Source organism: Globicephala melas, chromosome 11 (genome assembly GCF_963455315.2).
Source record: "Globicephala melas chromosome 11, mGloMel1.2, whole genome shotgun sequence".
Classification (NCBI taxonomy): Eukaryota; Metazoa; Chordata; class Mammalia; order Artiodactyla; family Delphinidae; genus Globicephala; species Globicephala melas.
The window spans coordinates 36,378,805-36,406,175 of NC_083324.2; the positions used below are offsets into that span (position 1 = coordinate 36,378,805).

The window sequence follows — 27,371 nt, forward strand, 5'->3', positions numbered from 1 at the left end:
AGGTCAGCCTGGCAGACAGCAACAAACTGGAGAGAGCTTCCACAGCCCCCAGGGCAGACCTGGGGCCAAAGGAGGGGCAGACACAGACAAGGGCAAGATTTGGCAAGTCTGTGCAACATCAGTGTGAGGATGTGTATGTGGGTGTGATAGCAGTTGTGAATGGGTGACAGTAGGCATGTGTGTTTGTGTGCTTAAAATTTGCATATGAGTACAGCTGTGTGTGTGTGTGAGGGATGGTGGGTGAGTGTGACAGTGGGCTTATGAACGTGTGTGTTTGAAAGCAAGTATGTGAGTGTGAGTGTGTGACAGTGTGTGTGTTGTCCACGCAGAGGTGAAAGCCAAGAGGCCACAGTTATAGGTGGAGCAATGCGGTTTCTGGGGCACGGGATGGAACCGCTTGAATTGTGCCCCTTATACACATTTGAACATGTCTAATAAGCTTGCATATTTTTCATTGCCAATAAATCAAAGCATTTTTTTTTAACATTAGACACCATCCAGCTGTTCCTTCCTCAGCCCACCCACCCATGTCATCCCTGGTCCCTGCATTTCCTTCTATGCGGCCAGCCCGCTGGCCTGTATCCCAGCTGCGAGGCCTCAAAAGGTGGGGCCCCCACCTCCCATGGTTGAGGCCCCAGGGCAGTCTAGGAGTCTATGGCTGGGCTGCCAGGACAGGATGGTGCAGACAAGATCCTGTCCCCCTGCCCTTGCTGGCCCTGCTCACCGTGCCCCAGGAAGTCATTGATGGGCAGGAGGGCTTTTCCGGGGACAGGTTTCCTGTTCTGAGACCCTGGCTCCAAGCCCATGTTGATCCACTCACTGGGAGTCCGGCAGTCAAACTCCTCATTGTCAAATACCTGGAAGAAAACAGTAGATGCTGGGAGCAGGCGGCTCACCCCTGGTGGACCCAAGTGGGCTGGGCATGCCAGAGGGTAGGGGTGCCTGAGTAGGCTCCTCCCCAGATGCAGAAGCTGAAGACTGGGGCCCAGGGGCCTGAGTGCCTCCTCTGCTGTTCACAGGGGTCTGTGGAGTCTGGTTCTATGAAACCCTGTCTAACCAAGCCACACTGAGGTTCAGGCAGAGGGGTATCTGGGGACTCAGAGCAGGATATGGGCTCTCCCCCACCACTGGCCAGGATCACCCAGCTCAGGTCCAAGGGAAGTGGTGGCCCTTGGATTTTCCTGAGCACCCACCCAGACTCAGAAACAATGCAAGTTCAGGTTGTCAGAAGGCCATCTTTAGTAGGGTGATATGCAACTCTGTCTCCCCATAGGGACCACCAGGCAAGAGATACTCAGGACCATGGAGAGGAAGGGCAGGGAAGTGGGTGAAAACCAGGGCAGGCTATGCTCCCTCTTTCTCCTCTGGACTCAGTTTCCCCATTGGTACCCCAAAGGGGCTACAATGGTGCCTTCCTCCACCACAAGTCTCCCCATCCCAGTGACACCAGACGCAGTAGTCAGGGAGGCCTGAACACTACTCCACAGTCCAACTGGGCTGCTTCTTGGTGCCCGTGGGTGGGGTGGGGACAGAGCTCATGTACACAGGGTTCCCAGGCTCCCAGGGAAGAAGCAGGGAATCAGCGTCCCAGGGGTCCTGGGGCCCCTCCTGCCCCAGCCTAGGATGCCTGAAACCCCAGGAGTGGGGGTAGCACCCTGACTATGCAGTTGTCCTGTCTGACAAGTGAGTGCTTGTGATTGCCATGGGATCCCCTTTTGAGTCTGATCCCTCCGCTGGAGTCCTGCACCCCCATCGCCTGACCACTGGCCCTCTGTGGAAGCTGGACTCACCTTCAGTGGGAGATAGATGGGGAACAGCGGGTCATGACCCTGCTCAATGGTCTGGGGGTGGTGGGGGTCTGGGTGCCTGGGCATGAGCTTGTCGGAGTCAATGCCCTCGCTGGCCAGCAGCTGCTCAATGTCCAGGCTCAGGTACAGCCGCTTCCTCCTGGCCGAGGGAGACAAGGAAATCTCACGACAGCTCGGCGCATGTGAGGTGTCTCCATGGGGGTCAGCAAGGGCCCAGGGAGTTAAGGCAGTAGGGGTGTGGCCCAGTGACCCCCTCCAGGGCCCTCTGCCCTTCTGGGACTTATCAGGAAGTGGAATGGTGGCTGGGGCTGGTGTCCTGGGCTCCAACTGCCCTTGCATCCTGCCTGTCAGTTTCACCACGTTGACTTAAATGCCACCCTCCCTGATTCCACAGCAAGGAAAGTAACTCGTTCCTATTAAGAAACCAAAGGGCTAGAAGATTTGAACACTTGCACACAGACCCATCTTAGTAACCTCTGCCATGAGGATGATCACCTAGTTGTCTACTATCCCTCACTCTTTGAGGTGGGTGGATGCCACCTCCCAGAGGGCAGGCCCTCCCACTGCTCACACAACCATACCTACCTCTCAATCTCAATCTTGCGGGGGCACTGGCCCGGCAGCACCAGGTAGGGCACCTGCACCTTGGGCTCGTAGGCCTGCAGCGGGAAGTCAGTCTGGGTGAGCAGCTTGGTGGTACACCCGATGTGCTGATGCTCCAGGCGCTCCTCGAAGTCCTCAGGAACCTCAAAGGTTCTGACTGTGGGCAGGGGCAGGGGCAGGAGCTGCAGGGGCTCAGGCTGGGGCCCAACACCCCCAAAACACAGTGCTAGGCAGGTACCAGGCATGCAGCTTTGGGGCATGGGAAGCTCAGAGCTGGCCTGTGGCAGTGAGAAGCCAGATGTGCACCGGGCTCCCAAGGGGTCACGAGCCTGGAGGACAAGGGCCTCCAGAAGGTCTGTTTTGGTCCTGCTCGCCCTGCCCAGAGCCAGCATGCTCGACCATTCCCCTCCTTTCTGCCCACAGCCCCGGTGCCAGCGGCTTTTGCTCAAGCCAGATGCTGAATCAAACTACCAGTGAGGATTACAGCTGGATAGGAAGGTGAAGTGGTAGCTCCCTGCATGTCTGGGATGGGTTCCTGCCATCCCTACCCCAGAGGCCCTCCCAAGCATCTCGGGGTCTGAATGCCATTCACTCACTGGGACTGTTTCCAGACTCAAGACATCCTGGATACTGTAGGAGTGGGTGGCACCACCACCCCACCCCCAGGGGACCCTCAAGTCACAAAATGGCCACACCTCCTTAGACAGGCTTCCATTCCAGGTCTGAGGGCAAGGGAACTGGTGAAGAGAGGCCCATTGATAGGGTGACATTCCAGTTTCCTGGGACTCAGGATGTTAAATGGGAAGGAAAGTCTCAGACAAGCCAAGACCATAGTGGTGGGGACGGGAGTGCAGGAAAGTGCTTCGGGGATGAGCCACCTTTCCCAGGGCCTGGGTGGGCTCTGGACAGCTCAGTGATGGCTCCGAACAACTCCCCTGGGAGGCCCTAGTAACCCCCTCCTTGGGCCTCACGTCTCTGGGGTCAAGATGCAGTCACACCAGAGGAGGGTCTACCTTGGGGGTACCCACTGGGGCTCTACAGAAGCTTCCAGAGGCTGAGCAGAGGCCATCCACCTGCCGCTAAGTCGGCTCTCTTACCAGAGCTGTCAGGTGCTCGGGGAACCCCACGCTACCAGAACGGTCTGGCCCAGGGGCAGTTTTCAGATCCCTAATCATCTGCTCTTGAGCCTATGGATCCATAACACATTCCACACCCAGGATCATGAATTCCTGGGCCTGGCCCTGCGTCTCAGGAGCCAAGAAGGAGCCAGGGTGAGGACAGCAAAGCCTGGCCCCCGCCCCTGCTGGTCCAGGAGCCCTAGGCAGGCTTCCCAGGCCTTCACGTAGCCTTCTGCCAAGAGCTCTGACGGCCATGAGCCCTGACTGCCGCCACCCTGTGACCCTGCCGGGCTGTTCTTCCTCACTTGGGTGGGGCCGCAGAGCTGCTGACCAGCCCTGCCCCCTGCCCCTGCCATGGATAGCAGGAGCCCCATTCCCAGCTCCCCCGCAGCCCTTGATCTGTGGTTTGTAACCATTTTCTGGGCCACAGATACTTGTGAAACTGCTGACCACAATAGGCTGGATCCTCAGGTCACTGCACAGAGGCATGTACATGTGATGCTTCCTGTGCCACTTTTGGGGATTCACAGGCCCCCAGGAGGACTGTGGGTCTCAAGAAGACAAATCTGGACAGTGCCAGCACAGAGCCAGGCCTCTCCTGGGGGTAGAGTGGAAAGGCAGACAGCTGGGACCATGGAGCTTCTGGACCTGACCGAAAGGGCGTCCTGTCCACTGGCCAGCCAGGAGGGCCCCCAAGGTCTCACTGCCTCTCAGGGCCCCAACCAGCTCGCTGCCTTTCTTGGAGCCACCCTCTCCTCCCCTCTGCCACTGGGGACTGGTCTGTGCCATGCAGACCTGCCCCACATCTTACAAGACTCATCATGGAGCCTGAGAGGAGCGTCTTCCTTCCCCTCTTTGGCAATGAAATCCTGGGTACCTTTCTGCTCCAAGCCCTGTTCTAGGTGCTGCAGCCCGAGCCAGGTAACAACAGTCCTGACCTCCTCCAAGCCCACGTTCCACGTACCAGAAAACACACATGTCAATGTCCTACTGTCCCCAGCCAGGCAGAGGGAACTGGGGACCTGGCCCTCAGCAGCCCCACCACACCACAGTGCCCTTGTCACACACAGCTCTGCCGAGAGTCACAATTAAGCAGCTGTGCTTCACCGAGCACTCACCATGAGCTGGGGCCCTGCAAAGCACCTTGTTTCTTGTTATCCCCATTTCACAGTTGAGGAGATTGAAACCCTCAGCCAAGAGGAGACAATCTCCCTAAGGCCAGAGGCCCTGCTTCTAAAGGCACCCTCCCACCCAGCCCCCTGGGCACTGACCTCTTGGGGTGAACTTGTCAAGGTTGGCCTGCCGCAGGAGGTCCTGGTTCGTGCAGGGGCCACGACACACCTCCTGAAACCAAACCCCATAGCCCTGAGGGAGCGTAAACATCCCAAGGACAGGCAGGATCTGGTAGGGCCCCCAAGGCCAGGTGTCTCCCCCATGCCCACCAGAGAGCATCCCAGGGGTGCACAGGGACAGGGATGAGGAAGAATCAGTGAAGAGGAATTTGCACAATTCCTCATTCAGAGGCCACAGTAGGTGACAAGCTGTGGCCACCTGGGACACCCCTGGCCCAACCCCATTCTGGTTGTGCACAGTCCCCCTCCTCACTCTGAGAACACTCTTGGTGTGTGTCCAGGGGCTGAGCCACAAGACAGAGGTACTGTAAGGCCTGCAGGTGCCTCTGTGTATTCCTCCACTGCCAAGGGCACTCTGGGACCTCTGGCACAGTGGGTATCAATGGGTCCTCGCCCTATCTCTATTGGCCCCTCCCCTGCCTAAAACCATCCTAAGGCTGTCCAGGACGCACAGGGCTCTTTGAACTCTCCCCTAGTTATATCCCTTCTCCGTCTTCCCCTGCCCTCCATCTCTCTCCTCTTATTTCTACTCTCCTCCTCCATGTGGGCCATGGCCTCTGTCAGGGATCTCAAGGCTCTGTATCTTCTGTTCCCCCTGCCTGGAACACTCCCCCCAGCCCCTATCTTACCCAGCAAATTCATACCTATCTTGTAAATCTCAGCAGTACACCACCTTGTCCCAGGACCCCCTCCCCAACCAGAGCTGGGGCCGGGGGAGGGAGTATTTCCCCACCAAAGCCATTGCCCCATGACAATAGGCATATGGATGACAATCCTGGTGTATTGTCACCGGGGCTTAGCCCAGGGCCTGTCACATAGCAGGTGCTCAGTAATGAATTTTTGAATGAATGGACAGAGATGGATGGGCAGAAGGATGGGCAGATGGGTGAGTGGGTGGAAAATTGCTAGACAGATTGGTGGATGGATGGATGGATAAAAGGAAGAAAGGGCAAAAAGAACCCACAAGGAAGGCTCAGGCTTGGTAGGGTATGGCTGCCACACTCACCCCAAGTTTATCCAAGCTTCCAGGGCTGAGGATGTCAGAGTAGAACCCACGCTGCTTCATCAGCGGGTACTTCTTATCAGTGCCCGTCAGGGGCAACTTCCGGGGCTGCCCCAAGTCTGAGGACGTGGATGGGGCTGCAGTCAGGTGCAAAGGTGGGGTCTTGGGGTCAGGGCTTGGAGGAAGCTTCTCCGACCCAGAATCTGGTCCCTGAAGAATGCTCCCCAGGTTATGCTCCAGGTCTCTCAGACTACACTCTTGGCCCACAGGAGTACTGCTGCACTCTGGGCCCTGAGGGGTCCTTCCTGGGCTGTGGCCTTCTCTGTTAGGCTGCTGCTCCATGCTGCTTCTCAGGGTGATGTCCCAGCCAGAGCTCCTAGAAGATACTGGTGTCACTGGGCCCTTGCCAACCTCTGCTCATCCCCCAGGGCCACCAGGATACAGGGATGCCTAGTCTGCCACCCCACAACAAGCCCCAGCCCCCAGGCATGGATAACGGAGGGAGGGAGTACTCTTCTAATATGAACAGACACAGAGTGCCAGGAAGGTCCTGCCAGGAGACAGCAGGGCCTTCCCTAGAAGCTATGTGAGAAATGAGACCCCAGAGTCAGAGGTTGAACACTCTATAGATGCCCCCAACCCCGTGCATCCTTCTGTACTTTCCCACCCTTCTCCCCTGTGTTACAGAGTAAGGCCTGGCTTCTCACAAGGGGAGATAAAGAGGGAGGCCCAGAGTTCACTCACTCAGTGAAGAGCTCTGTTTGGTTTTCTCCAAAATAACTTTCATCCAGTTGCAGCCTCAGTGCCCCTTACCCCCATTCCCCCAACCCCAGCCCCACCCCACCCAGTCCTGCCGGACTGCCCTGACTCTTTTTTTTTTTTTTTTGTGGTACACGGGCCTCTCACTGTTGTGGCTTCTCCCGTTGCGGAGCACAGGCTCCAGAAGTGCAGGCTCCGGACGCGCAGGCTCAACGGCCATGGCTCACGGGCTCAGCCGCTCCGCAGCATGTGGGATCTTCCCGGACCGGGGCACGAACCCGTGTCCCCTGCATCGGCAGGCGGACTCTCAACCACTGCGCCACCAGGGAAGCCCTGCCCTGACTCTTCCCAGTGTGGGGCTGGGGATTCCAGAAGGAGAAGAAAGAGAAAGGAGATTGAAAATGTATTTGAAGGAACTTCCCTGGTGTTGCAACAGTTAAGAATCCACCTTCCAATGCAGGGGACATGGGTTCGATCCCTGGTCTGTGAAGATCCCACATGCCATGGAGCAACTAAGCCCATGAGCCACAACTACTGAGCCTGCACTCTAGAGCCTGCAAGACACAACTACTGAGCCCATGTGACACAACTACTGAAGCCTGCACACCACAACTACTGAGTCCATGTGCCACAACTACTGAAGTCCACGTACTCTAAGTCCTGCCTGCCACAACTACTGAGTCTGCACACTGCAACTACTGAAGCCCATGCAGCTAGAGCCCATGCTCTGCAACAAGAGAAGCCACTGCAATGAGAAGTCCATGCACCACAACAAAGAGTAGCCCCTGCTCACTGCAACTAGAGAAAGCCTGTGCACAGCAACGAAGACCCAACGCAGCAAAAAATATAAAAAATAAATAATTTTTTTTAAAAAAGGCAACAGAGATCCTAAATGATACAATAGAACAGTTAGACTTGATATTTTCAGGACATTACATAAAAAAAAAAATACACACTCTTTTCAAGTGCACATGGAACATTCTCTAGGACTGACCACATACTAGGGCACAAAACTAACCTCAACAAATTTAAGAGTATAGAAAGTATTTCAAGCATCTTCTTTGATCACAAGGGCATGAAATTAGAAATCAATCATAGGAAAAGAAATGAGGAAAAATGATTACATGAAGACTAAACAACATGTTACTAAAAAAGACAATGGGACGGGCTTCCCTGGTGGTGCAGTGGTTAAGAGTCTGCCTGCCGATGCAGGTGACACAGGTTCGTGCCCCGGTCCAGGAAGATCCCACATGCCGCGGAGCAGCTGGGCCCGTGAGCCATGGCCACTGAGCCTGCGCGTCCGGAGCCTGTGCTCCGCAGCGGGAGCAGCTACAACAGTGAGAGGCCCGCGTACCGCAAAAAAAAAAAAAAAAAAAACCTTGAGACAAACGACAATGAAAACACAGCCATACTAAATCTATGGGATGCAGCAAAAGCAGTTCTTAGAGGGAAGTTCATAGAGATACAGGCCTTCCTCAAAAAACAAGAAAAATCTCAAATAAACAGCCTAATCTACCACCTACAAGAATTAGTAAAAGACGAACAAACAAAACCTCAAGTCAGCAGAAGGAAAGAAATATTAAAGATAGGGAGAAAATAAATAAAACAGATTTTAAAAATATAGGAAGAAATCAATAAAACCAAGAGCTGGTTCTTTGAAAGGGTAAACAAAAGAGACAAACCTCTGGCCAGGCTTACCAAGAAGAAAAAAGAGAGAACCCAAATAAACAAAATAAGAAATGAAAAAGGAAAAATATCAACTGATACCGCAGAAATACAAAAAACCGTAAGAGAATACTATGAATAATTATATGCTAACAAATTTGGCAACCTAGAAGAAATGGACAATTTTCTAGAAACATACAGACCACCAAAATTGAATTGAAAAGAAATAGATAATTTGAACAGACTGATCATTAGAAATGAAATAGAATCTGTAACTAAAAACAAAAAACAAAAAAACTTCCTACAAACAAAAGTCCAGGACCAGATGGCTTCACAGGCGAATTCCACCAAACATACAAAGAAGAACTTATACTGATTCTTCTCAAACTCTTCCAAAAGAGGAGGGAACACTCCCAAAAGACATTCTATGAAGCCACCATCACCCTGATACCAAAACCAGACAAAGACACCACCAAAAAAAGAAAATTACAGGCAATTTCTGATGAATATAGATGCAAAAATTCTCAACAAAATATTAGCAAACTGAATCCAAGAACACATAAAGAAGATCGTACGCCGTGACCCAGTTAGATCACCTGGTAGCCATTTTGGTTTGCATCAGAGGACGCTTCAGGTTGGATTCACTGACATTCAACCCCATGTGACCTGACCACCCACCAGGCACTGGGCTGGATGGACACAGATGAACAAGGGTATTTGATCCTCACTACAGGTACTACTAGAATCACCAATCCACAAACAAGGAAACTAAGATCCAGAGATGTCAAGAAACTTGGAAAAGACACACAGCCAAGAAGTGGCAGAACCAGAATAGAAACTGAGGTGTCCACCTCTGGCTGACCAAAAGATCGGTCCTTAGCACCACAACAGTGGTTCTCAAACTGTGTGCCAAGGAGCCCTGAGGTTCTGCAAGGTGAGTGCCTAAGCAGAAGGGCTTCTGAGCCACTCACCCCTGATTCAACAAGGATCCTGCACCCTTATCCGTTTCACATATTCCGTTCGTGCTCAAATGCAGCAATTTTCAAGTAACACTGATCTCTGGAACCTCGACACCTAGCACGGGACTGGCATGGGCTTGGCACATGGTAGGTGCCTAGAAAGTGGTGAATGATTGTGAGAATGAATGAATGGGGTAAGTAAAGGAAGGAAGTTGATCTCTGTAAGCCCTGTGAGACAGATGCAGCAGTACTCTGCCAATTTACAGATGGGGACCCTGAGGACTAAGAAGATTGGACATGGTTGGGCTCAGGGGAGGCACTGGTGGCTGATGAGGACCAGAATTCTGGCTTTTTCCCTGCATGGGAAAGGACAGGGAGAGGGCTACACTCTCAGCATGGGGTGTGGTCAGTATGGGACTTATCTGCAAGGTTGTTTAAAAGTGCACCCCACTCCCTTCCCACAGGCCAAGGCAGAGAAACGGCACGGGGGCTCGCGGACAGGGATGTGGACCCGGGGCCGGGAGGACGTCCTCCTTTCTGTGCATTTGCCCTCTGAGACTTATGGAGGTCCCCCTGCAGGCGCTTGCCCCGCCATCCCTTGGGCCCACCGACCTACCGGCTCCACCGCACACGTTGTGGGGTCCGGCTGCCCGTTTCTAGGGAGGGACGCTGGGCCCGTTGCTAGGGGGCGGGACCATCCGGCAAGGCTGGCGGGAGTTTCCGCCAGTGAACCTCCGCAGGTCTGCACTAGCCTCCCTACACACTCCTGACTTGGCTCCTCCCGCCCCTACTCACTCACGCGGCTTGCCCCACCCAGGGCTGGGCCACCTCCGAGCGGCGGGTTGGAGGCCAGCGGGAAAGTGTCAGCCGTCTAGGCTTTCAAATCCAGGCTCCATTATCCATCTCCCCTCCCAGAGTTTTCTAGAGAAAGAGACAAAGCAGCCAAATGCTGTTTTCAAAGTGCGACAACTCTGATTGAATCCTGTTTTTAAAAAAACAAAGCTATGTAAACAACGTGGTAAGAAAACTTGGGGAAATTTACCGGAAAGGGTCGTTTCTGTTCCCCCGGAGGCTCAGCTTAAACACACACACATACATACATAGCCGGGCTGCAACTCCACCTCAGGCCTCCGCCGGGTGGGCAGTGGATGAACCTCCCCCGCCCCCGCCAGGTGCCCATCTGCTCCAAGACCTGGCATGAGTTCAGGCTTAGATACTCCTTCCTGCCCTGGATATTACTGTTAATTTTCTCAGATGTGATAATGTTACTGTGGTTATACAGAAGACTGTCCTTGTTTTAGCTAATGTGCAGTAAGGAATTTAAGGACCAATGTCAGGATGTCTGCTGCTGGGACTTCCTTTCACATGGTTCAGCAAAATTTATACATAGATAACTATATATAGAGAGGAGATAAAGCAAAAGTGGTCCAATACTGATAATTAGGGGATCTGAAGGTATACAGATGCCCACTCTACCCACCAGTCTTTCCATTTTTCTATAAGGAAAAGAGGTGGGTTACAAACCAAAGAAAATGTAAAAATCACTCCACCTTAACCTGAGAATCCCTGCCCAGAGCCTTCTCAAAATTGGCCTCATTTCATAGATGGGGAAAATGAGGCTTGGTAACACAGGTTAGTGTTGGGGGAGGTGGTAGGACCTGATGCTCATTATGCAAATGCCCGATTTTATTTGACATTTTAGTAATGCTGACTTGGTGCCAGCCCTGTGCTGGGGACTAAGTGTCCAGATTTGAACTGGACGCTGTCCCTACCATAAAATGTCTACTAAGTGGGAGAGAGCCAGAGAGACCAGGCCACAAAGAAACCAGAGGCAGGGTATAAGCTGTGACTAGAGATAATGATTCAGCCTTTGCACTGACTTCTGCTTCCTCTGTCCAGAACATCTCTCTCCACCAACTCCCACTCCTGGCCAACTCCTATTCATCCTTCAAGACCCAATGCTGATAAAACCTTTCCTGAGCCTGAACCATAGTTTACTTTGCTTTTCTTGTTGGCATTCACACAATAGGTACTTGGTGACCATAGCAGAAGGAAGGAAAGAGTATGAGGGGGATTGAAGGCAAGAATGGCCACAGCTCTTCGAGGGGATAGAGACCCCCAAAGCCCTGTTTTGGGCAGCTTGGCTGCTCTATAGGTCTGGAGATAGGCTGTGTACCCCAATCAGCCTGTGGAGAGGCACCTGCTTCCCCTCTTTTGCCGGCCACTTCCCACACTGGGTACAGCTGTCCAAACAGCTGCAGTACCCATCCAGTTGCCAAGGCAACATCAGCCCATGGCGGGACGTCAGGGATGACAGGGGCAGAGCACTAATCCTGGAAAGTTGCCAAGCAACACAGCGGGTTGGTGACATCACAGGCACCATGGCTTCTGGACAGATGGACAGGCCACTGTGGAAAGGGTCCACTCTCAGGAGATCTAGCTTACAGAGTCACTCATCCTCTACTTCGCAATGGTTACTGCTGTGTCCCTCAACTGGAGGTGGGCTTGAGTGGCAGGGACCAGTGGGTGCTGCTTTCCCCAGCAGCCCTGCCAGCTCCACCTTGCCCCTCTACAGGTGTGACAGTGGATGTGACTGCCTCCTTCCTCAGCAGGGGACTGTGGGTCAGTCCCCACTCTCCTGAGTCTCAAGTGCCTACTTTCAAATGCCATCTTCTGCAATGGCAGGGCATGCAGGCTTTGATCTTCCTGCCCTGCCCTAGAAGTCACCATGCCTACCTGTTCCCTGGGAGAGGAACAAGGGGGCTGAGCCATGACCTCACCCTGGGCTCCTACCCCTCCTGTGGTGGGAGGGCAGTCTTTTGCCCTATATGAGCTGGGAGGCCAGTCTTGCTCTTGTTGAAATGGGGAGAAACTGGCTTCCTGAAAGAGTTGGCGGTGGGGTGGGGGGTGGGGTGGGGGACGACTTGGGCAGACAGACTGCTTAGGGCACCCTGGCCCAGGCCCATGCCTTTGGACCAGGGGTCTGAGGGGCATGGCAGGCCTGGGCTCCCCTCTCCCCTGTGCCTTCCTGCTGGCAGCACTGAGGCCCGGAGGAATGCTTTACTAGCTGCAGAGATGAAAGCCTTGTGTGAACAGGCAGCAGAATGGGCCCTTCACGTGGCCGACAAGCCAGAATGGAGGGCGACAGGCATTCAGACAGGGTGGCTGGAGCTACCCGCTCTCCACATGCCCCCAGTTGGCCTCTTGAACCCCAGGATCTCTCTCTGGTTTGCTAGGCCAGGAGCTCTGAGCTGCTGCCTAGAGAAACCAAGTCACAGGCATGGAGGGTATCAGAGAGAGCCGGGCAAGGTCTGAGGCACGCCTTCTCCCCAGGCCTCCCCTGATCCTCCCCTTCTCTGTCATTGGCCAGCTGGCCTCAGCAGCTCCAACAGCATTTTCTCTGATGAATAAAAATGGAGACAAATTAATTCTCCTTTCATCCACACGGTCAGCTTGACAGACAATACCTTGAAAGCCCAGAGCTCAGGGAGGAAGAGTGGAAAGGAGTTCCTGGGGGGTTGGAGGATTGAGGACCAGTCACCCATGAATGCTCAGCCCCCAGTCCAATCCCACTCCCACCTACATCCATGTGGAGCTTCGCAGACAGAATCTCCTCCCTCTTTTGGTTTATCTACCACTTTCCATCTCATCTCAAGTTACACCTCCTCAGGAAGCCCTCCCTGATTGCCTCAATCCACAGAATATGCTCACATTCTCCTCAGGGGACCATAGTCAGTACCACTCAGCAGGCAATCATGCAATGGTCACTGCTGCATCCCCCCAACTGAAAGATGAGCTTGTGTGGTAGGGACCAGGGATGCTGCTTTTCCCAACAGTCCTGCCAGCTCCATCACTCCTGCAAGAACCCATAGGAAATGCTGAGGAGACAGAGCAATCACACCAGGCCATCACCCTGAAGATGGTGGCCACCAACATCTGCCCAGCTGCACATGATCACACTTTACACCCTCTTCCCCAGCCTACCTCCTCCCTCTGACCTGCAATTCCAGACCACGCCAGTGAACAAGGTCCAGGATGCTAAGGTCTGCTCACCGGGAGTGGCAGCCAGGAGGAGTTCCTACCAGTCCCTAAATGCCTGAGCCAAAGCTCCAGATGACAAGCCCCAAGACAGTGATATCTTGCACAAGACATTTCTGTGGGGCCTGAGGAGCTGCAGAAAGCTGCTTATTGTAATTAGGCTCTGAGCGCCTCTGATTTCCCCTTGGCCCCAAGCAGCTCATTGAGCATTGGTGGAATGATCTTTTTGCAGGGTGGGTGGCCTCATCATCTCAGCCTTGTGACCCACTAGGTACCCCCATCCCACCCTTCCTGGGAGCCTGAGTTTGCTGAGTCTGGGGACCAGACTGCCATTCTGACTTTTTCCCCACCTCTAAAAAGGTCTATGAACAGGGCAGGAGGCCTGGGTTCTGCAGCTGACTCACTGGGCAAGTCTCTTTTCTTGCCAGGCCTTAGTTTTTCCATCTGCATATTGGAGAACACAAATCTTGCCCAGCCCTGAACCTGGGCCTCCTGTACAGAATGGTCTGAGGTACACCAGGACTGTTACCCTACCCCAAATACCTCCATTCTTGGCAAGAGCTTTGCCTTTGCCAGACCTCTGGGAGGAAGTGTGTAAGAAATTCCAACAGTCATAGCAGCACTATTCACAATAGGCAAAACATGGAAACAACCTAAATGTCCATCAACAGATGAACGGACAGATAAGATGTGGTACATATACACAATGGAATACTACTCAGCCATAAAAAAAATGAAATAATGCCATTTGCAGCAACATGGATAGAACTAGAGATTATCATACTAAGTGAAGTAAGTCAGAAAGAGAAGGACAAATACCATATGATATCACTTATATGTGAACTCTGAAATAGGGCACAGGGACTTCCCTGGTGGTCCACTGGTTGAGAATCCGTTTTGCAATTCAGGGGATGCCAGTTCGATCCCTAGTCGGGAAACTAAGATGCCACATGCTGCGGGGCAACTAAGCCCACGTGCCACAACTAGAGAGCCTATGCACCGCAACAAAGAGCCCACGTGCTGCAACTAAGACCTGACATAGCCTATAAATAAGTAAATAAATAAATTAGTGTTATAATAAAATAAAATACGGCACAAATGAACCTATCTACAAAACAGAAACAGACTCACAGACATAGAGAACAGACTTGTGGTTGCCAAGGGGAAGATGGGGAGGGAAGGACTAGGGAGTTTGGGATAAGCAGATGTAAACTATTATACATAGGATGGATAAACAACAAGGTCCTACTGTATGGCACAGGAAACTATATTCAATATTCTGTGATAGCAACTAGAGAAGCCCACATGTCGCAATGAAGATCCCGCATGCTGCAACTAAGACCCAATGCAGCCAAATAAATAAATATTTTAAAAAATATACATTCTGTGATGAAACAATGGAAAAGAATATTTAAAGAAAGAATGTCTATATGTATATAACTGAGTCACTTTGCTGTACAGCAGAGATTGGCACAATACTATAAATCAACTATACTTCAGTTTTAAAAAATTAAAAAAAAAAAAAAAGAAAAAGAAACTCTGACCGGTCAGCAAAAATAAGTTTGTTCAAGAGAGGGAGTTCCTCATTATCAGAGAGGTGGGGCCACAGTTAGTGGCGAAGGCCTGGGGGTGTTCAAAAACCCAGGGCGGCAGCTGGAGCTGGCAGTCTCCTCGGCAACCTGCTCCCACACTCCAGGTCGGCAAACGGAGGTGGCAAGAGGGGAGAGGGCCTCACCCAAGGTCACAGCAGAGTAGGATGGGAACCTGGGGCTGGCCTGCAGGGTGTAGGGAGACACTAGAAGGGGGAGACGACACAAAGACCAGTGACCACAGGCATCTCCTTCCCTCTCCAGGACGGGGAGGGGCATCCTCCGGAGCTTCCCACTTCTCCTGTCCCCTTGTCCCTCCTCCATTCCACCATCCGGTTGCGGGGGAGGTGGTATCAGACAGCCAGATACAGATCGTTCCTAGGATCTCAGTGTCCCCACCTGAACTGGCTGTTGGATCACCAGGGACCCCCAGGCCATCCTTTCCTCATGGAGGGTCCCTGCCCCAGTGTCCTCTTTCCCTGATACTCCTAACAAGCCACTCAAGAACCTGGCACTGGGCCCAAAAGACCCAAGATGGACAAAATATTGGAATCAAGCACATTCCTGCAACCCAGTGTGGCATCTGGGTTCGAACCAGCAACAGAGGTCATTTTGCTTCACCAAATTATCCTGACTCATATCCACCAAACAAGGAATGCATCTACATTTTGGAAGCTGCTCCACGTCAAAGAATAGAGTTGACCTTTGATAAACATTATTATATAGAACCATCATTTGAATGTCGGTTTGATCACTTGGGAGTTCAAGATGGGCCATTTGGTTTCTCTCCACTTATATATAGATTGTTACTGTGGTGTGAAAAGCCCTCCATTAATTAGATCAACAGGGAGATTCATGTGGATTAAGTTTAGTTCTGATGAAGAACTTGAAGGACTGGGATTTTGAGCAAAATATTCGTTTATTCCAGATCCAGACTTTACTTACCGAGGTATTTTAAATCCCATCCCAGATTGCCAGTTTGAGCTGTCAGGAGCTGACAGAATAGTGTGTTCTACTCAGGTAGAACAAGAGGAAAAAACAAAACCCAGCCAAGCAGTTGACTGCATATGGACGATTAAAGCTACTCCAAAAGCTAAGTTGACGTGGAAAGCTGATCAAGGGACTTCCCTGGTGGCACAGTGGTTAAGAATCCGCCTGCAAATGCAGGGGACACGGGTTCGAGCCCTGGCCTGGGAAGATCCCACACGCCGTAGAGCAACTAAACCCGTGCACCACAACTACTGAAGCCCACGCGCCTAGAGCCCGTGCTCCGCAACAAGAGAAGCCACCACAATGAGAAGCCCACGCACCACAAGGAAGAGTAGCCGCCACTTGCCACAACTAGAGAAAGCCCATGTACAGCAACAAAGACCCAATGCAGCCCAAAATAAGTAAATAAATAAATATATTAAAAAAAAAAAAAAAGAACCTGGCACTGATAGGTCCCCTGCCCAGTTCCCCTGTACCCATGATGGCCCTCTGGGAAATGTCATCTCCACCTCTACACAGTGACTCTTAAGTGTGTAGGAGGCTTTCAGGTCTCCACATGGTCTAACAGAGGTGGCCCTGAGAGTGTGACCCAAGACAACCCCCTTCCCTCTTCTCTCTCCAACTGTCCACCCTGACCCAGCTCTGGGGACATCCTGGCCTCAGATCTCCTTGCAAGCAGAAGGAAACTTACTCTTGGAGACCCTGAGGGCAGGAATGGTTGCTCCCATTTAATAGGTAAGCAGACTGAGGTCCTGGAGTGGAGGTCTTGTCATGGACACACATGCTACTGGTAAGGCAGAGCTGGCTTGTCAGCTGGACCCCCTGCCCTTGACCAGGGCCGTCCGTCCCTGCTACCCCTCCCGGTTGCACAGGCCCTCTTGAGTGGCCCTCAGAGCAGGCAGCTGGGCCTGGGGATGGGCAGGGAGTGCCTTGGGGAGGATGCCTGGGCTGGGGAGCAGGTGTGGTGGGGGGCAGCAGGTGCAGGATAATGGGGCCACCAAGGGAGGCCCAGGGAGCAGGTGCCACCGTGGGGGGTGAGGTTGTCATTGTTCACCCGGCTCTTGTGGGCCCCGAGCAGGAGGGGCATCTCTGTGAGCCCCTGGGCCACCTTGGCTCATGCTCAGAGGTTGTCCAGATGCCTGGGCTCAGGCACACAGCCAAGCCCCTCCCCTGGGTCCCAGCAACCCACCAGGTTGCCATGACAACCAGCACTTTCATCCTTGTCCCTTTGTCTGGTCATGGTCCAGCTTTTGTGACCAAGCCATAATTCGGGGGTGGAGAGAAAGGGGCCTTGCCTCCAGACACACTCAGCTGGGGTAGAGTTGTGAACCCGAGGCAGAGGGGACTGGAGGGCACGTTAAAGGAAACTGGAAAAGCTGGGTTTGCTGGCCATCAACCCCTGCAGCTTCCTCCCTTGGCTACTGACCACACTCTCATGGCTGAGTCTGTAGGCCTGGGAGTGACCAGGGCCCCAGGCTCTCCTGTCCCCTCCCTGTGCCTCATTTTCCCATCTATAAATGGACCACCCCTCTCCACTGATGCACCATGGCTGAACAATTTGATGACTTCCCTGTATAACTGAGGAAACCAAGGTACAGAGCCAAGCTGGGCCTTGGCCTGGATCACGCCACAGAGAGCAAGAGGAAGAGCCAGGCCTACTGGGGATCCAGGACCTCAAGCCATTAGGCCCCCACGCCAAACGACAAATCAAGCCCCACAGTCGTCCCTTCTCCTGACACCCCCATTGGGAGGAGCCTAGCCACCAGATTGGACAGGGCTGGGAGCAGGCTGTGGCCGCCCTGGCCCCACCAGCTGTGTGACCGTGAGCAAGCCCTTTCTCCTCCTGGAGCCCCAGTCTGTAAAATCAAGGGGTGTTGAGAGTAATGGAGAGCCCTCCCACCCACAGCTGGGGTGAGAATGAAGCAAGGCGCACTCTGCACAAAGCAGGCTCCATGCCCACCCCACAAACATCACACATCCTCCACTCCCAGCACCACCTTGGCCTGCCCAGAGGACTTGGCATCCCCATGTGTCCACCCTGCCACCCTGCTCCAGGCCTTTGCACCTGTGGTCCCTCCCCTGTGGCGCACTCTCCGCCTCACACAGGAATCTGGAAGTCCCAGGTCACCAAGAATTGGAGAGCATGACCACTGCTTAAATCTACAGGAATCCCCTAGAGACAAGTTGTGATGTTCAACAGGGAACCCCCGAGCAGAAGCAGAGCGTGCTCCTGGGATGTGGACCTGGCTCCGGGGATGGGATGGCACAGAAGGGGAGCAGGATGGCTTTAGAGACTAGGCTGTAGCAACTTTTGTCCTTTCTTCCTTTTGTCCTCCTCTTTGAGATCAGCCAGGAGTTCCTACAAGCCCCTGCCCCAGGCTTACCACCCCAGTCTCGTGGGAGGAGTCTGGGCACCCCAACAATGATCAGCACAACCTTGAGGGTTTGGTGTGAGCTTCTGTAGGGTCTTCCACCTTCCATGGGATTCAGGGCTCTCTCTGCAGGCCCCTTAGGCTCAGGACAGACACCCACCACCAGGGCAGCTCCACAGACATGACAGGGTCTGGGGATGTGCCCCAGAGACACCTCCAGGCAGACACCTCAGTCAGGGTGGGTCTGCACCCCCCCTTCTCAGCCACCACTGGTCCCCCTGAATGAGACTTGACGAGCAGAGGGCCACAGGGGAGGGTCTTGGGCTCTCCTGCAGTGCAGTGAACACTGAGCAGAGAACCGATTCCAAACAGCAGGGCCCCGACCCCATGTCTCAACACGGCACGGCCATCTCAAGAAAATGTCACTTCCTCTTCCCATGAACATCTTCCTCTGGGATTAGCTCTGCATCTGTGCTGGATGTGCTGGGGTGGTAGCAGAGTCTGCTACCTGAGGCCATCAGGTGGGTGTTGGGGCCTGGGCTGAGGCTGCACCACTGGCGGCCCATGCCAGCAGGAGGACAATGTCCGCCTCTGTAGTTATTTATTATCACTATGGGTTAGGAAGCTGTTACTGAGGAACTAGAATGTGTCATGAGGTTTATACATCATGTCATTTAATCCTCACACCAGCCCTGGAAGATGGTGGCTATTATTGTTTCCCCTTTTACAGGTGAGGACACCGAAGCTCAGAAATGTTAAGCTTGGGAAAGGGGATCAGCAGACCCACCTGAGGGGTGGGAGAGGGTAGGAGGGCATAGCTGAGGCCACTGTTAGGTAGAACACGGTGCAAGGCAGATCTGGGCTCAGGGTAAAACATTCTGTGCAATGGCCTGAGCCAAGGGACTGGGCTATCCAGGTCGCAGGGAGCACCTGTCATGAGAGGCATGCAAGGAGAAGCTGGATGGGATACCTGTTATTCAGGTATCAGGATGGAAACAGAGTCCCTGTCCAAAGCATGTGAGAACCTAAGGTATCCATCCTAGCCTCACCCCAGTCCTGGAGGGTGCAGAGAAGGCAGCACCTCCCACGTAGGGGTTGAAGGATGGAGGGGGACACACTGCCCAGACCATCTCCCTGTTTTCTCATCTCCAGGAGTGGCTTCCACTTTCCAAAGTATGTTTTAGTGAGAAGTTTCAGAGGACCAGGGACAAGGCACAGGTGGAAACACAAGACTGGGAGTGAGTACCCCAAATTTTGCATCCCATGCACTTGACTTGCCTCATCCTAGTGCCAGCCCTGTGGGGACATTTCAGAGCTCAGTCCCACTCCCACGTCCCCTCCCTAGGGAACTGACAGCTCTTCCTTCCCTACCCCTCATACCAAGCCCCATCAGTTCTACTCCTAAACATCCCTCAAATCCCCTCTTCTCCAGATCCACAGCCATGGCCCTGGGCACCACCTCCCTGGCCTCCCAGCCAGCAGTTACCAGTTCCTCCTACCCAGAAGCCCTTCTTAGACCCCTCCATGGCCCCTCCCTCTCCCTACTTGGCACCTTGTGCTGCCCTCTGGCCAGAGAGAGGCCCTTTTAGTTCCTGGTAAAAATCAGGTGCCTGCCCACTTCTCACCTGGATCATATTCACTGCAGCTCAGGCATCTTTCCTCCCAGGTCTGGGTTAAGCACCCCCGTGCTCCTACAGCCATGACAAAACTGTGTAGCCATGACCATTAATATGTCTGCCTTGGGAATTCCCTGGCAGTCCAGTGGTTAGGACTCTGTGCTTTCACTGCCAAGGGCCCAGGATCAATCCCACAAGCCATGCAGTGCAACCAAAAGAAAAAACATATATACATATATATGTGTGTGTCTGCCTCCTCAGAGAGACCAAAGGCACCATGGGGCAGGGTCCAACCTGTCTCACCCAGCCTTGCATCCCCAGCCCTGCTGCCTGACACAGAGGAGATGCTCAGTGACCGAGAGACAAATGGATGAATGAATGAGAGTGTGGCCAAGGCTGGGAGGGCTGTCCTATACAGGCAGGTCCCCGGGGTCAGCTGGGTGTAGAAGCCAGAGCAGGAAGTGGGTTCGGGGAGATGTCCAGGGCAGGAGACTGACTGAGCCAGCAGGTCCTCTGCAGAGGCCCCAGATTTGTGTGCCCCCCCTACCCTGAACTGCAGAGAGGGGGCATCTCTAACAGCTACACATCTGCCAGAAAGGGACAGGAATTGGTGCCTTATGCCGAAGGGAGAGGGTGATTTAGGTGGATTCCTAGAGGTCTCACCCACTGCCTCTGAGCCACATCTTCGCTTTCAGCAAAGCCATTTTACAGTCTTCCTAGGGGCCACCACGGGTGTGAGGAAATCCAAAGGTCCAGCCGCAGTGCACCCACGCTGCTCAGCTGGAGGGGGGATGCCTGTTGGTGGCTCTGTACAGCCCCCAAACCCAACCCCAACCCCAACCCCAACCCCTGGGCAGAGAACAAGCAAGTTTGAGAGGGCAGAAGGTTTCCCTGGGCTTGGCTGACCTTGAAACTCCAGCTACTGCTCTCTGTGGGTGGTCCCGGGCCAGCCTTCTGCTGCTTCATACTCCTCTCAGCTCAGTGGCAGCCTCCTGGACTTCCTGGCGGGCTTCCAGGCCTCAGAGGAAGCCACCGCCTCTGCCACCACTGCAGCTGTGAAAATGCAATTACAGCAAATAGCCGCTGCCTCACTTGAGCCTCACCACCCACACCTGGAACTAATTAACTTAATTAGGCCTTAATGAGCTACACTGGTCAGAAGGCCTATTTTTACTTAATTATCCCCTAATGTGCTTGGCATGGAGGAGCCCGGGACCAGGAGGATGGCTTTGGTGGTGGCAGCCACCTCTTCTCCCTGCAGAAGGGACACCCAGGAGTTATGCCTGCAGGCCAGGAGTGAACCTCAAAGCTGAAAGTTGGCGAGTGGGGGTGAGCCAGGGGACACAAGCCAGACCCGCGGGAACAGCGCCCCTCTCCCAGCCCCATCATTCTGGCCACCCTGCCTCAGCTGGGCTGAGAGCCCCCCTAGCCCTAGCACATCGCCCTGTTAGGATCTTCTGCATCTCCCGTGCACCACACTATTCTCATTTTCCTGACTCCCACTAGAGTATAGGTTCCACGAGGGTAAGGATTTCATCTTGGTCGCTACTGAATCTCCAGCCTAGAACATGTGCCTGGCACATAGTAAGGACTTTTTGTTGAATGGATGTTGAGGGAATGCCTTGACCCTCCCACAAACAGCCAGAGTCCCCAGCCCCTTCCTCGAGCTCCCCAGAACCCACCCAAACACCTCACACCTGAAGATGACATCCCCACATCCTACTCTGGCCTCCCAGCCTCTGCTCACACTGGTCCTACCATCTGAAGTACATCCTCTGTGAACTGAAATTCTTGCCTGTCCCAGGCCCTGCAGGTGCCGTGTCTCCTGACCAGTGAGGGAAAGGGTTGGGACCTCTGCTTGTTTGAACTTGGCTCTTCCTGGCACTTATCTCTGCCTACCCTTTGGAGGACACTCCTTGGGGCTGGGTCTGTCTGAACCCTGAGACCATGAGCCCCTGGAGGTAGTGACCCTCATCTTTGCCTGCCCATCGCTCCCCATTTAACCCCAGTAACCAGGCCCAAGGTGGCTGGCCCATAGTCAGCAATTAGCAAACAAGTTGGCCTCACCTTGATCATATGCCTCCAGACCCAGAGAGGGGCTTGGATGAAAGCCAAGTCCAGCCAGTTGCGGGTATTGCCTATAAGAGGGGGCACCACTGAGTGGGAAGGTTTGGGATGGCCCCCAGAGCCCATGCCTCCCAGACAAGATTCCCCAGTTCAGAAGGGCAGGGGGCCCAGCCTGGGGCAGTTGGAATTGCCAGTCAGAGCTGTCTCCCCAGGGGCCTGACCCGCATGCAGGGCACAGGTGGGACAGAAAGAGGAGGGGCAACTATGACGACATAATTTGGAGAGAGGGAAGAAAGATGTCACATTCCTTAGGTACCTCCCTGGGGACTCTGGACAGTGTCAGGATGTCTGAAATCATAGACTCTCCCTTCACACAGGGATACTGAGGCCTGAGAGAGAGAATCCGCCCAGGTGACCCAGCCAGACAGAAAGTAGAGTTGCTGGGACCTGATTTTGGCTCTAACAGCACCTCTTGGAGGCCCTGGAGCCTCGGCTTGCCCATCTTTACAATGGTAGCACTGATTCCCATCTTCCCTCACTTCCTTCCCCCTGCCGCCACTCCCCCGACCCCTGCCCAGGAAAGCTGTGAGACTCACTGAGAGGAAGGCTGTGGATGGTCTCAGGCAGGTCAGGGCCCCACCTCCTGGCCTTGTGGAAGGAGGCAGGGGGTGGGGAGTGCAGAGGAGGCTGAGGGAGCAGGACTCTGGGGGCCCCCCAGTGATTCCCTGCCCCCTCCTAGGGGAAAGAGCCATGGGGCAGGAGACCTTCCTGAAGCTGAGGGGGAGCTGCCTGGGCTCGAGGAGTGTCTGGCCATGTTGGGCTGCCTCTTGGGTCAGCAGCACTGCCACCATCAGATCTAACACCTTCCTTGCCCCAAGCCTCAGTTTACCACAAGTCCAATGAGGATAGCAGTAATCAATCCAGTCCTTCCAGTCTGTGGCCTCGAAGAGCCACCCTGAGGGGCCAATAGGCTAGTGGCTGGTGTGAGCATCAAAACCCTGAAGAGAGAAGAGACAGCCTGCAAATGGTAGTATTTCAGGCAGAGAACCTGGGGGCAGAGGGGCCTAGACTGCCCGGGCCCCTGATCTCAGCCAGACCAGCCTAGCCAGGGCCCTGGCTGTGGGGACGGCAGTGCCCATCTGTGATGGGAGAGGCTTGGTCAGGGATGCCATCAGCCCTGGAAACTGCCTTTCTGCTCCTGCTGACTCTTCTGTCCTCGCCTGTCTGTCAGCTTCTGACAGTCACCGCGCCTCACGCACACAGCGGCCACTGCCTCCAAAGCAGAGGCAGCTGCTGCGGCCTCCATGCTGGAACCAAAACTGAATGAGCATTTTCACAATGTTGCCTCCCGCTGACGGCTCATAATTGCATGTTGAAGCCATGTGATGGAGCCCAACTTACACTAATTATGTCATTACCCTAATTAAGTAAATACTGTATGTGCTAATTGGCTGAAATCTCTTCGGGGGGGATGGGCAGGGTGAGAGGAAGCCCGTGTCCCCTAGGCTTTCACATGGATGGGCTGGGGCTAATAAATTCGGGGGGGGGGGCATTCTTCCCTCAGTTTTGCAGGTTCTGCCGTCACCCAGGTGGGATGCAGGGAGGACCCTCGGCCGCTGCCCTGGACAGGCTTGCCCATGCTCCAGGGGAGAAAGCAGAAGGTGCTGGACAGGTGGTCAGAGATCCAGGCTGGAGGCCTGCCTTTGCCCTGACAGGCCAGTGGTCTTAAACAACCTTCTACCTCTCTCCAGTGGGTCCTCTTGCCCACCCCCCACCTCAGCCAGCCCAGAGCTTGTGGAATCTCAGATGTACGGGGCACAGTGGCATCAGAGGGACTCAATGTCCAGGAAGGACTAACCAAGCCACTGTCATCCACCTATATAGGACAATAGTTACATGCCCGGCCTGGGACAGCAGGAGGGAGAAAGGCTGATGACCGAGCAAAGCCCTAGGCCCAGGGGACAGCACCAGTGTGAGCCAGCAAAGGAATAAACAGAGCTGGCATGTAAGGTGTAAGACAGCCTGAGGAAGTCAGGAAGGCTTCCTGGAGGAGGAGGACCTCAACTGTGAGAGAGGACATAAGGGCCTCAGAGATCAGATAATCTTTCAAGGTGTGATTTTTTTTTTAATGCCAAACTTTTTAACCATAACCTTCAGGTTGGGGTTACGAGAGAGAAGAGAGCAGCCATCTGGAGGACGGTCCCAGATGGGAGTCCAACCCATTTGGGGGTACTGAGGGACCAGAAGGAATGCCAGCCCTGTGTCAGGGACAGTTGTGTCCAGAATGACCAGAGCCCTCATCCTTCCCTCTCTAAGTCTATCACCATGGACCAGCTGTCAAGCGAGGGCCCCCATCCCTGCCCTGTCTCTCATGAGGCTGTGGGGAGGGTCCCAAAGGCAAGAGTTTGAGGCCTCAGCACTGCAGCTGGGGCCTCCAAGAGCTGAGTCTTCTCAAACCCAACAGAGCCAATCAGTGCCCAGTCTGGCGAGTGTGCCCAGGTGCCTCAGTGTGGGCATCCCTGTTCTCCCAGCTCCACCCCACCCGCCTGCTGCCACCTCCATAGACATATGCTGCAGCTCCACACCCGGCAAACACCACATGCTCACTTTGGTGGGCAATGGCTCCCTGCCTCCCAGGCTGGAGGAAAGAAAAAACAAGAGGAACGTGAGGCCTAGCCCTGGACAGGCCCAACTCCCAAGGCAGCCTCGGCCAAGTCTCTCCAGCTCCCAGGCCTCATGCTCCCAATAGATGATACACACTCATTCATTGCCTGTCCCAGGCCTCCATTCATTCCACACAACATGGTCTGGGCTCCCCTACACTGGCTCCAGGAGACAGAAACAGATAAGAAACCATCCTTTTATCCATGACATCTGCAACTTACTCTCAAATGGCTCAGGAAAAAAAATACATATAACTATGCACACATACAGAGCAAATACATATATAGAGAGGGAGAGCAAGTGAGGAAAAATATTAACAGTAGTCGACGTGGCTAGAGGGTATATGGGTGTCTTACACTATTCTTATTGACAATTCTTCTGTAAATTTGCATTTATTTAGAAGTAAATGGAATGAAGGAAGGGAGGGAGGGAGGGAGGAAGGAAGGGAGGAAGGGGGGAGGAAGGGAAGAAGGGAGGGAGGAAGGGAGAAAGGAAGGAAGGGAGGAAGGGAGGGAGGAAGGGAGGGAAGAAGGGAGGGAGGGAGGGAGGGAGGGAAGAAGGGAGGGAGGGAGGAAGGGAGGAAGGGAGGAAGGGAAGGAGGGAGGAAGGGAGGAAGGGAGGAAGGGAGGGAGGAAGGGAGGGAGGAAGGGAGGGAGGGAGGGATGTCCTTTCCTTTTATGGGATTCCAGGCTATGAGAGGAGGTAGCTGGAACGGTGGCAGCCCGGTTGATGTGGCCCTCCTTGGTGGCGCTGGGACAGCTTCCCTGAGGAGGTGGAGGGAGTTGGGCTAGGCAGAGTCTAAGGGCATCTAGCTCTTACCCTTCCACGCAGGGTGGGATGGAGGCTGACTCCTCCTCTCCCTGTCACAGCTTTAGGCAAGCCCACAGCTCCCTCCCCTCTTCCTGCTCTCCAAAGCACGTTGGTGTGCTGGACTTTCTATAAGGAGTCTCCAGTGGGATGAGAAGGGGAACTTCCCTTGGTCGTAAGCTTAGGACGGCCTCCTGTGCCTCTGAGCATGGGAGGAGACTGGACCAGCCCGGGGTGCTGTGCCTGGGACTAGAGAGGGATAGGATGGTTCTGATCAAGGCCACCCTACCTCCCCTGCCCCTCACAACACTAACACAGACTTGTGCCGCAGCGGCCCAAGCCCAAGTGGAATTCCCTCGTGCCCTTGCCTGTCACAGTAGCACTTAGCAGCAGGAGGGAGCAGCAGGAAGTGGTTCATTATTCCATCCTTCATTAGGTCTGCATTAGGCAGCCCAAGAATCGTGGGATGTGCAGGAGGCCTCTGCTTTAGATGGGCCTGTTAAGGGGCTGCAGCTCTGGACACGCCCCCTGCAGCCTCCTTCCCAACTCATCCCCCCCATCCCCTGCTTCCCCACTCCCTTCATTCTTCCCCATTGTGCCTACCATCCTCCCCACCTCCCTTGGGGCCCCAAATGCTCTTCCCTAAAAGGGGACTTCCCCTACCCAGTTCTCAGTCCAGGCTTTGGACCCCATCCACCATCCCCTCCCCCAAAGACACAGTGACAGTGGCATCCCGATGTGTGGTCAGTCTCAGCAGAATGAAGGGGACCCGTGGCCGCTTTCACAGCCCATCCCCTCTCCCCTTGACCTCAGGCTGACACTTCAGAGCCTGGACCGCCCCAGAGTGGACCTGCCCTCCATTCAGGAGACTCTGTCCAGGACGCTCCAGACTGCGGCACCCAGAGGTCAGCAGGGGCCCATTCCTCCATTCGGACACCTTTGTTCTTCTCCCGCCTTTGTCCCTGGCCCATCCTCCTAGCCAGCCCACAGCCCAGAGCCTTACCCCTCGCCTGGCGGCTCGCCTCTCCCTCCCATTCCCCTTCGTGGCCTTTTGCCCACTCAAGTAGCAGAGCCTGGCATGGGATGGGGTGGAGCCTCTCTGCCCACCCTGCCCAGCCCCCAGCCCGCCCGCCCCCTGCAGCCCTCCTCTCCACTACTCCCTCTCCTGCCCACGCCCCCTCACTTGCCCCACGTCCCGCCCCTCTAACAACCTCCCCTCTCTAGGTCTGGCCCCCTCACCTCCTCCGCCCCCTCCCCATTTCCTCTTCCCTCTTTCCTTGGCCCTTCGGTCCCTGGAAGTCAGGCCTCCTCCCCTCCCCTCTTCTCTCTCATCCTCTCCCTTCTTTCTTCCCCCTCCAGTCTCCACTCCTTCGCCTGCTCACTCACCCTCTCCCTCTCCTGCTGCCCCCCTCTCTCTCCCCCACCTCTTTGTTTCAGCTGAGAACCGGCTCCTCGGGACAGTTCCCACACCGCAGTGCCTCTGGTGAGGAGACAGCGCCGCCGAGGTGAGCTGAGCGATCGGGCACCGGCAGGCGCGGGCAGCCGGAGCTCCGGGGGCAGGTGGGTGGGGAGACGGGGCAGTCCAGCCCGCCGCTTCTCTGCCCGGACCAGTGGGAGCAGCAGTCGGACTGCCAGCTTCGGATTCCCCGGTGGTTAGCAGGAGCCAAGGACAGAGGGGCAGCCAGTTGGCCACGGGGGGGGGGGGGGGCAAAGCTTGTCAGGAGCTGGCAGGCTCTGTCCCAGCCCTGGTGCCTGGCTTCTGTGGGTGGCCCTGGGTGGAGGGAGACCCTCAGGGGGTACCCGACTGGGTGGGCGGGGGGCTGGGCTGCCAAGAACAGCCATCCCTGACGGTCTGAATGTATGCCCTGTCCTAGAGTCCAGAGCTCAGGACCCAGCCTCTGGCTGGGCTGCGGCTGCGAGGTTGCCGGGTGGCAGCAGCGGAGCTGTCCGTGGGGCTGTGA

At 54.6% G+C, this 27,371-nt stretch overlaps 1 protein-coding gene and 1 pseudogene across 1 annotated transcript in view; one reads left to right on the forward strand and one right to left on the reverse strand.

The window, feature by feature from the left end:
- The window catches only part of DNAH1 (dynein axonemal heavy chain 1), a 71,874-nt gene extending 65,648 nt beyond the window's left edge, over positions 1-6,226 (reverse strand). Inside the window, exons 1-5 of the mRNA XM_030867371.2 lie at positions 5,888-6,226; positions 4,801-4,873; positions 2,394-2,568; positions 1,791-1,947; positions 725-857 (exon numbers count right to left, since the gene is read on the reverse strand). Of these exons, the coding sequence (XP_030723231.1) occupies positions 725-857; positions 1,791-1,947; positions 2,394-2,568; positions 4,801-4,873; positions 5,888-6,226 (877 nt within the window). The remainder of the gene's footprint in view (positions 1-724; positions 858-1,790; positions 1,948-2,393; positions 2,569-4,800; positions 4,874-5,887) is intronic.
- A 5,511-nt stretch (positions 6,227-11,737) lies between these two features.
- On the forward strand, positions 11,738-27,371 carry LOC115859131 (neuropilin and tolloid-like protein 2 pseudogene; annotated as a pseudogene).